Source organism: Danio aesculapii, chromosome 11 (genome assembly GCF_903798145.1).
Source record: "Danio aesculapii chromosome 11, fDanAes4.1, whole genome shotgun sequence".
Taxonomy (NCBI): Eukaryota; Metazoa; Chordata; class Actinopteri; order Cypriniformes; family Danionidae; genus Danio; species Danio aesculapii.
Window position 1 is genome coordinate 12,120,237 of NC_079445.1, and position 10,964 is coordinate 12,131,200.

At 35.8% G+C, this 10,964-nt stretch overlaps 1 protein-coding gene across 1 annotated transcript in view; it reads right to left on the minus strand.

Moving 5' to 3' along the window:
- ttll7 (tubulin tyrosine ligase-like family, member 7) overlaps positions 1 to 10,964 on the minus strand; it is a 220,960-nt gene that overhangs the window by 84,919 nt on the left and 125,077 nt on the right. The window contains 4 exon segments of the mRNA XM_056468436.1: positions 1,147 to 1,220; positions 3,869 to 4,016; positions 6,986 to 6,999; positions 7,001 to 7,081. Coding sequence (XP_056324411.1) covers positions 1,147 to 1,220; positions 3,869 to 4,016; positions 6,986 to 6,999; positions 7,001 to 7,081 — 317 coding nt within the window.

A 10,964-nucleotide genomic window follows, 5' to 3' on the forward strand; every position in this document is an offset into this window, starting at 1 on the left:
GGTAATGTGACATGAATTGTTTTATACTGAAACTTTCCTTCTAAAAGTCCTTCCTTGGTCTTATCCATATTTCTTTCCATGTTGAACACACATCAACCACAACAGAAAAAAAAAACTGTGTTAATTGCGTAATTTTTTAAAAACACGTTAAATATTTCAAATTAATCGCATGCGTAATGCATTAATTTTGACAACACTAGTTTATATATATATATATATATATATATAATATTATATATATATATATATATATATATATATATATATATATATATATATATATATATATATATATATATATAATAATAATAATAATATGCAAAGTATTAAATAAAAATAAAGTTCAATATATATATATATATATATGTATGTATATATATATATATATATATATATATATATATATATATATATATATATATATAATAACTCTCGTAGGAGAATTTTACTTTCACAATCCACAACAAATAAAGTAATCCAACATGAGCGCCTGAAAGCTCCGCCCCTTGCACTACATGAGCAAAGCTGCAGCTGTTGAGTGTCCATCATTCCACACTTCATTTTAATGGTTAAATAAGTGCATCATCCAGGTATTTAAAGTGCACTTATTATTTTTAGAGTTTTCAGTGTTAATACACTACTTACACTCTTTATACTACAAAATGGCATAGAATAGTGCATAAGTTTGCGATTTGGGATGCACCTCATATATTGTGCAGCCCTAGTACTGTATGTAATAAATCTAGTTGTGAGTCAATCAATAAAGTGTTAGTAGGCATTAAGCAGTATAGAAATACCCTAATGACTGCTAGTTGCCAATGTGGTTGACAAGTTGCTTTTTCCAATTTTAATGGTTTTCTCTAACTAGTTCTGGACCCACAATTGCTGCCAAAATTGACAACATAGCCTATTTTATAAACAGAATGCTCCCCAAACATTGGCTTTACACTTGTCTTGGTGTTTTATTACAGTATCTGCATTTTTGTTTTCAATTTTTGCAGCTAACACTTGTCCTTGCTCTGTCCTCATATGAGAGCCCAAGAAATTGTTTCATACCATCACATACCACAAACCAAACCACAAGAGACCCCACAGGTGTAAGCAAGCATTCTTACAGGATAACAATCGTAAAAGCGGCTTCCCTACCTGTAGTTCCCCAGGTGCCGCTTTTCGTGCTCGTCCCTGGAGACTTGCTTGCGGACTTGAGCCAGTCTTTCTTTCTGAAAGCATAACATAAGTGAGTAGGCTGTGAGAAGTGGGAGAAATGACAAATAAATGAATCCCCGTTCAGCTAGTGCTATCCTGCAATGTAATTTAGCCACCCAAAATCGAATAACAATGTCATAGAATGACTCGTTTGCTATATTACAAGGCGCCTTAATGAAGTCTGAGAGTTAGCGAGCCCGCATAACAGCCTCTACTCTACACTTGTTAATACAGGGGGCCTATTCATAATTCATATGGATATAACTCCCACTGTACCATTTTAATACATCAAAAAATATAATTGTGGAAAGGTCAGCTGGTCAATTTGCTGTGGCGCAGCAGGGTGTCTTTTATAATAGTCACTGATCTCTGCTAAATGCTGGTACAGGCAAGTTCTTTCAGCCCCCAATCCCCAAATCTCACTCCTCTATTGCGTCCAGCTTTGCCCTTTGAAAATACCACCTACCTGCAGTCATCTCAACCTCATTTATCTCTTCAGATAATAAAAAGTTGATCGGAAGGAGGACCAATGCAAGGGCTGGTGTGCAACTTTTGAGACACTTGAAATATGATTAACTAATATCTAATGCACTGTTGGTTTGGCCACCATTAGTGCTGTTAATCGATTAAAAAAATTAACTAATTAATCACTTTTTTTGCAATTATTCATGATTAATCGCATTTAAAAGACTGAAACTTGTCATTTTGGCTATTCAAATGTAAAATTTACGTAAACGCAAGACAAAAAAAACTATTTCAATTCAAATATGATTGTTTATATGATGAATATAAGTTGTCGTGTATAGTATATACTAAATGTTCTGAAGCCATTGGATAGTTTAATGTGAAGTGCATATGAATATTCAAGTGATCTTCAATGCACTGATTTCTTCCCTTTGTGCTGCTAAGTTTTGGAATAGTCCACAGATATCGCGATGTGTCCCAGTGATGCATCAAGCTCTTCATTTACGCACCAGCTGCGCAGACGCAACATGCGCTGCTCCGTAAAATTATTCTCACAATCAGTTTCTGTTCTCTCATCCTTCAGACTGAGTCTATTCTTCCGAGGGAATACTTTCAGTGCGGCGAATAGTTTGTAAAGCCTGGGTCATTGTAGTTAATTATATTAATAAAAGATAAACTGACGGGCACGATAAGTCATTAACAGAAAATTGTTTAACCTAATAATTTTAAATTACTTTCACTGTAATTTTATTTGTATCAATATTAATATTATTTGTTTAAAAATATTTATTATTTATTATTAATATTATTAGTTTATTCATATATTAATATTTTATTTATAGACCAGTTTGTGTTTTGCCGCTAAAGCATAGAAGCGGACCTTGTTTTGAACTTCACCTTAAATCTGCTCATTTATTTTTATAGATACCTGACAAACAAAAAATACATTAAAATTAAGATACAAATTATACCACAATAAATTACATAAAAAAATAACATAAAGTGCAGGCGGATGGTTTGCTTCGGCTCCATGGGAAATAAGGATTTAGTAATGCTCTATTGTAATTGTTGTATCACAAACATGTAATATATTTGCAACATGTTTAATATTAAAGTCATAATTTTAAAGATTATATCTTGAGTATCTAATTTTTCCTCTGTGCTGATGTGCTATCTTGTGATTGGCTTATTCCTCTATCTCACTCACAGAAAAGCTTAGTCGAGGGAGATTTAAGAAGTAAAACTGCATCAGACCAGTTTAGTTTAGTCTGCATCAACCTGTAGGAAAACATCAGGCTTTGCTAAAAGGCTGGTTATTTTACCAATGATTAGGGTCAATAGTGGTAGCCTTTTCCAGATTTAAAAGAAAAATTTTAATATTAAAAAAGCAAGCATTAGCTGAACTACAACAGATCATATCAAATTCAATTATGTAGCATAGTTTACAGCAAGCATCAGGTTTTTAGTTAGATTGTGCCATCTGTCATATACAGTAGGCCTATATGTCTGTTATTTTTTTACTAAAGAAGACATTTTATTTGAGGTTATCACCAGAACTATAGAACCTGTATTGTGTAAAAAAAAAAAAAACTGCATAGTATCGGGATCAGATCTGTATCGGTCGATACTCAGAATGTTGGCATCAGGATCGGATCGGTTCCAGAAAAATGGTACTGGTGCATCAAAAAATGCCTTTTTTTTTACAAGTCTTTGACGTCCCTAAAGGGTATGTGTGAAGTGACATGTCAAAATACCCACAAATGATGTTTTATAACTCTTTGAAACTGTCCCTTGTATGCTTTGATCCAAATTGTGTCATTTGGTGACCTAAATTCACTTTAAATTCAAATGAGATGATTCAAAAAAAGGGCGGCGCTACAAATACCTATGTGTCAGCAAAAGTGGCAGATTCAAAAACAAGACTAACACCCTTTGCTAATTAGGGAGAGATTTCCATTAATGGGCGGGACTTTTCCCCTTCTGATGACTTGTACAAAGCATGTTTCTGCATACTGAAGTGTATTTATGAAGTGCGATTATATAAAATAAAATACATTATTATCATTAGAAGCTGGTTATATTTACATAATTCTGCCACACACTGTGTTTTAAACCCTTATAAATGCAATTTTAGCATAATAGACCCCCTTTAAACATGACCTAATGCAATGTTCTCTGAGAGTTGAATGGGTCGCACCAGTTCCTCTCTTCTGCGCTCAAGTAAGTGGCGTTGTTTCTCCCATTCCGAAGACCCGGCTGTCAGTTTTCGCATGGATCCCTGTCCGTAGAGTCTGCGTTGGGCTTCTGCCTTCTGCTGGGCCAGATTCCGCCGTTTATCACTCGCTCTTGGTAACAAAAGAATAAAAATAATATAAAAAATAGCACTCAAAGTAGCACAAATTCACAGAAATTCTGGAAAGACTCTGCAACTCTATACATCACTTGACTTGACAGCGTTCAGCACTTCATGATTTCATCGCTCACTGGCCCTTTAAATTTGCTGTTGTAAGTGGCCACTCAGGGTCAGTGGGTTTCCTGAACCGCTGGGGAACCCTCCGGTTTTTATTGATACAACTTTCGCACTTCTGAGTTCTTGTCACTGAGTTATTGGTTTTGTCCTGCTACTGCTGGGGAAATAACGTGGGAGTCACTTGATATGTTACTGGTAAGAACTCAGCTGGGACACGGTGAGAGTCTGTGGAGACCTTCGAGAAAATAACTACGGCAGAACAATAGCAATGCATCCAAAAACCTGATCCACAGCAAGATTGAGTTTGTCTGCTGTTATTTTCTACTCTAGGACCATTGCTGGGCCCTCTGGTATATTTTAGTACAAAGGTGGAACTGGGATTTGAAGGCCAGGTCTACAGTAATCAATCACTGATACCTGATGTACAACTGCACACACAGGTGTACACAGGCAGTAGTGTAAGCAGATAACCACAGCAAACAAACACACATAACTTAAAGAAATACTTTATGTAAATACAATACAACCATATTATTCATTAAAGAAAAAATGTATTCACCGCACTGTTGACGAAAATAATATTATCTTACGAGTTCACAATACACACTTACTGTACAACTGAAGTCAATGTTCATAAAGTGTAATTGACATTAAAATATAAAATTACCAACTTAAAGCCACAAAAATCATTTGCTCATCTTTTAAAGCCATCGATTTCAACTCATTCCCTACCATTAAAATTCAGTTCACCTGGTAATTCATGTGACATATCTGCTAATGACACTAAAATGGAAGCTACATACAATGCTATGCTGTATATCTTTGCATGCTTCCTAATTAAAGCAGTAGCTCTTTACCAGAACTTCATCAAAACACTGCTTAATGGATGACATCTTTAGGCAAATTGTTGAACACAGAAGAGGAAATTCTGATTATTGAGTTCCACAGTATTTGTTTTTCCTACTTTGGAAAGCAATAGTTACAGGTATTCAGCTTTCTTCAAAATATCTTCCTAGTGTTCAACAAAGAAGATTTAGATCCACTAGAGGTATAAATAATTTATAATTCTGTAATTTGTTCTGTAATTATAAGTAATTTTTCATTCAGGGGTGAATTATTACTTCATTTAACCCTTTCATGAGTACAATCACACCGGTGTGATCAGAATCTTCGGGTCGCACATCATCAACTGCTGAAATTCAAATCTGACGCTGCACGCTGAGGCACAGAAAGTGGTGCGCAGTGCCTGTAATAAATCACAATATATCGATGCTTTCAAACAAATAACATTTATTTAATACACATAACTACCAGAAAAATATACCATTTAAGGTTTGTAAAATACACGCAGATGTCTATAGAGATGGCAATAATAATTATTTTTCAATATGGGCGAAATGCTTTGTTCAAGTAAGATGCACACTTGCTTTGTTACCAGAATATTTTCTCAATTCCTCTCCCAGATAAACTTACCCTCATGTATTTCGGAAGAAAATTATGAATGAACATGATATAAATCCAGCAGCTCGGATCTCTACTACAGTTGTCACAAAATTTATGCTATATTGACGTGAGTATCCTCAGCTGTATCCCGTCATGCGCTGCAGGAGAGGGGGAAGTCTAGATAGGATACAGCTGAGGAGACTCACGTCAATATAGCATCATTTTTGTGGCACTGTATAACAAATAATATTTTTACATTACTGTGAGGGTTTGGATCAGAGTTGAAGTAGGAACAGACGTTAATAAATTAATGTGTAATTTAATAAATAACATAAATACTTCTCGTTAACTTCCAATCGCAGCTGTATTCCTTCTAGCAACAACAGAGGTGCCATTAACCAGTTATATAATAAATAATATGCTATTACTAAGCTGTTTGAGACGTTAAATATATGTTCTATCCATATTTGAGATCGAAGTATCAGAAATTTCACATAAAACATTTGTCCAATATTTACATAAAAGGGCAAATTAAAACAAAATACGATATATACATAAATCATTGGGCTGGTGGGTCACCTGATAAACTTGACATGAAGCCATGGGAACTTTAGAACACAATGGATTCTAAGGGGCACAAAAAAAAAAACTGTGCAGGAGGTCAGCTGGGAGTATTTAAAACTCAAAAGTTAAATTCACAAAATACTGTCATAAAATTTTAAAACAAAGCAAGTGAAAATTGTTTAAGAAAAACAAAATCCTTTGTGTTTTCCTTAAAACAATTTTGGACAACAGTATTTGTGTTTGAAATAGTTTCCAAATCAAGATTTAAATAAATAAATAAAGTTAAAAATAACATTAAATTAATGAAACATACATTTGGAATATTATTCAAAATACAGACAAAAATATTGTGACATTATGTTTCTGTAAAAAATTACTACTATACATGTACTTATTAAACAGGTATCAGCTGCAATAAAATCAGTTGTAAAATTGCTTAGTTTGAAAAAGTTGTTAATGATTTTAGATTTTTTGTTATAGAAGCAGTGGCATTCAAATAATTAGGAGTGGCATACGTCTCTCAAACTCTCCAAATACTGTAAATGCACACAAAGCCTCACATCGCACTAAAATATAAATAGCTCTGGCTCTGCATGCAATGCCCTCACAATAACAAGACCACAATGCTTTTCATGTGCTCCTTCAAATCAAACTGTCTCAAAAACAATTACATGAGGCCCCATCAAAAAAATCCAAGCAACTTCTAGTAGAGATCACCGAATCGATATTGTTCAAAAAACACTGAAGACTTATGCATGGTGGACAATGAAGAGTGAGTTTTCTGATTTAATCTTATTTTCTTTCTAATGGGACTCTGGAGAGAGCATTGCTTCATACCTGATGTTGAGCAGGTTTCAGGGCATTAAGTAAAGCCCCCTTCTTCACCGTCGTAATCAATCTTTGATCTGTCCCAAAACTCGGGGCACGATTGATCTGCAGAGGAAAGACAGAGTTATATTGCTTTTTTCTTCTTCCAAAACCAAAACCTCCATCAATTATACAGTACAGTACACGTTTAAAGGACACTGACAAGTCACAGTAGAAATAACCACTGTTATACTAAATAACAAGGCATCAACTCTCGTAAGAATTAGTGTTGCAAGACACATGTTTGTCGCTAATGTTGAGGATTAAATAGCTTGGCTCATAATATATTAGGAAGAATTCAGAATTAAGCTATTCACCTTATTCTCCTTGTTTCAGTGGGCACAGCCATTTGAATCATTTTGGCTCGAGGACTTTCCGGGTCTCATTCACTTCCTTCATTTTTTAGACATTAAAAACAGCTCGTTTTGCTCCTTGATGTTGCAAACTGATATTTTCCTAGTATAATTATTCTGCTTTGTCTGTAAACTCATGCAAACACTTGTTTGTAGAGCAAGTAGTTTGACCGTTTTCTGCTGTTTATTATTCCTATTTCTCCCATAGGAAAGACAATCGGAAGTTCTAAAATAATCGCAAAAACGAGCACACTTCTGCATTGAAGAATAAGGTCAATACATAAGCTTTGTGTGGAAAAGAAGACAGAAATGTACATCATCATTCACTTATAATCTTCCCTTCCAACAAGACAAGAACAATGAGTCAATTACTGCATTTTCACAAGTAATGCCAAATTATCCTGTGGCTTAACCCTTATGTGCTGTTGGGGATGTTTTCATATACTCTGGGGTGATTTTGTGTCTTAATTTGGTCATAACATTTTCTGTGTTTTAGCTAGCAGAATGATTTTTGGTGACAAATCTTATTTTGACATATTTTGAGAAAACGCTTTGAATAAAACAAAAAACAAAAAAAAACTCACAATACACTGTTCAAAGTTACTACTCTTTTGTTATGTGGATGATGAAAACATCCACTAAATTAAACTGCTGTAAAAATGCATCAGATTAATTTATTTTTTTCAAATTTCTTTTTGCATAAATTTGTTAATCAAACCTCAGTCCTGACAAAATTGTTTAGAAACGACTGGATTTAACTCTTTAATTCATAAATGATGTCACTAATTTGGTGACGTATTTACTCTTTAATTCATAAATGATGTCCCTAATTTGGTGACGTATTTAACTCTTTAATTCATAAATGACTGTCACTAATTTGTAGACGTACTAATTTAGTGACTGGATTTTTTTAACCTTTTATCAAAGTCTTGAACGTGAATTCTTGGACATGTGAAACAATTGCCTTTAGACGCATTGTTTTTGAATCCTTTTTTAAATTTCTTCCTCCCTAATTTACTGTTGGTGGCTGTTTTTGCCCCACTGACTTTCACTATTACCCACATTTTTTCATTAAAAAACCATGACACCATATAATTATGCATTTTTGATTGCTGGTGGTTTTGCCTGTTGGGAAGAGGTACAAATTTACTGTTGATCATCAGTTGGCACTATTACCCTTTTGATAGGTCTGTGCAAAAAAAAAAGCTTATGGCTCATTCCACTGGAGTGGTTACGGATCGGTATGCTTTTATGGCCGTTTCCACTGTCAAAAGGTACCTAAAGCGAACCTATCATACCACTTCTTGGGTACCCAGACGGTACCTAGCCAGCAAAATTGTATCAAAAGGCGGAGCTAGAGACACAGCTGAACGCTATTGGTTTACAGAGAAACGTCACTCACGCTTACAGTAAGAAGAATGAAAACAAAGACACTGCCATTTTTTTTAATACACAATTGAGACATTACACCTAATACTTATATGCATATAATAACGAACCCAAGCTCAAACAACCTTGTCGTTGTCTTGAGTACAGCACAAAGGCAAAAAAAAACCAAAATCTGCCCGTGTCCTGTTTTTGTTTACGAGGCCATCTAAAAGTGCGAGCGGTTTCACTTTCTCCAGGGAGCTTGCGATCGCTTGCGTAAATGTCTATATTGAAATAACGAACTTCTGGAGCTGATGATAATAACGTGTGCATGATTATTGAAGTGCTTCTGACACCCGATCCTTTGAGGAGTGAACAGTGGAGGAGTGAAGCTTGAAAAAAAAGGAGAAGCCAGAAAAAAACAAAGGAGCAAATTATTCTTTCACCAACTCAAACCATGAACAAACTGCCATGTTTATCATGGCCTTTTGGACTATTATAAACTCGGAATGATGGAATTACTTTCTAACAAGAGGTTACATGTGCTGGTGAAGACAAATGAGAGCTTGCTCTGACTGTGGGCTATATGTTGCATGTTGTTTTTGAAACCCAAATAAGGACTAAATGTGTGTGTGTGTAGTTTTTTTTCTGTAATTGGTAACATATCGGAGACTGCAAGGGGCTGTATGTGTTCATATATGCTGCATTGTTTTATTTATTCATATAATCAATAAATGTTACAGTAGGCTACTTCGACACTATCGTTGATCTGCAGTTATAATCAATCATGTTCATTAAAAGGTTAGTAATGAGCATTTATACACAAGTATTGTGTGTAAAAAGCATCTGTTTTGTGAGAAGTGCTTCTCATATGATATGTGAACAACCCGTACAGCTTTACTTAAAGTGAGATTTCCTTGAGTGAGAATAACGTCGACTGACACTTTCTGTCGTACACCATGCCCACCAAGGCAAGTGGAAACGCAAGCCTGATAAAGGTGACCCGTACCGACCTGTATCGTACCGTACTGTACTCCAGTCAGTGAAAAACGGGCCATTAGTTTTGGATTTTATTGAGTATAACAGCAAATCGAGAGTGAGAGTGAGAAAATCAAAATATGCATCTCAACTCTTAGAACTACATATAGTAAATAATAGTAAATAATATAGTCAAAAATTCACAGACAGAAATATAGAAACAGAAATATGTCAGGGTTCTGCCACTCGGGTCTTGTTAATTCTTGTTTTGTGGCAGACTCCGGGACACTAGCTCTGTCTGTCCTGTCCTGTTAGTGCTCGGCTCAATTTTCCTTGGGTCGAGCACTTGTTTTGTCATTGTCTGGGTGCGCGTCATCAAAGGTGCGTGCGGACCGTGCGCGCTCCTGCTTGATGCGCACTCTTGGACGCGCACTCTTGTACTCGTGTTTGGTGTTTTGTTCGTCAGCATCGCACTGTTTCATTCTCAGCGTCTCCGTCTAGTTGGTTTCGGTTTTGGTTGGCGGTGATATGAAACATGCGCGTTGCATTATGTGAGCTCACGGTAAGGTGTTTTTACTTATCGTGTGCTCGGTCTTGCGTCTGTTGTCAAAGCCGTGGCTCTGTGTTTACATTGGTCACGTGCTTTGTTGTGTGTTTCAGTGTCTTGTCATACGAACACGCAGTTAAGAATTCTCTCATTGCTGCGTGTTCTAGTCTTGTTTTATGTGAGCACCTGGCTTGTGTTGTCTCTGTGTCAGGTGCTCTCCCGTCTATCGTCTAGTCCCACCCTCCTTATTAACCCCATTATTAGTTAATTATGTTCATCTGTTTGTGTATTAATTTGCTCCTGCTTATATTCTCCTCATGTCTCCTGTCCCCTGTGCCAGTTCGTCATCGTATGTCGTCTACTTCCCCCGTGTTTCCTGCTCCAGCCTTGTCTTGTCAGCCCAACCAAGTTTGTTTCTCTGTTTGGTTATAGTTTAGTGGTTTCCCCCTCGGGGTGGTTTTTGTTGTTGTTTAGTTTTATTTTAATTAATTAATCATCTTGTTCCTGCACTTGGGTCCTCGCCCCTTTTTTCCCCTCACTCAAACCGTGACAAATATATCCTAAACAAATATTGTGCAATGCACTGCTTCTTTTCTTATGATCCCACCCCAAAGTTAGATTGTGCCAAGGAGAGTGTTGGATTTACATCATTTAATCATTTATTTCAGTTCAACATTATGCATTTCATACTACATCAGTAATA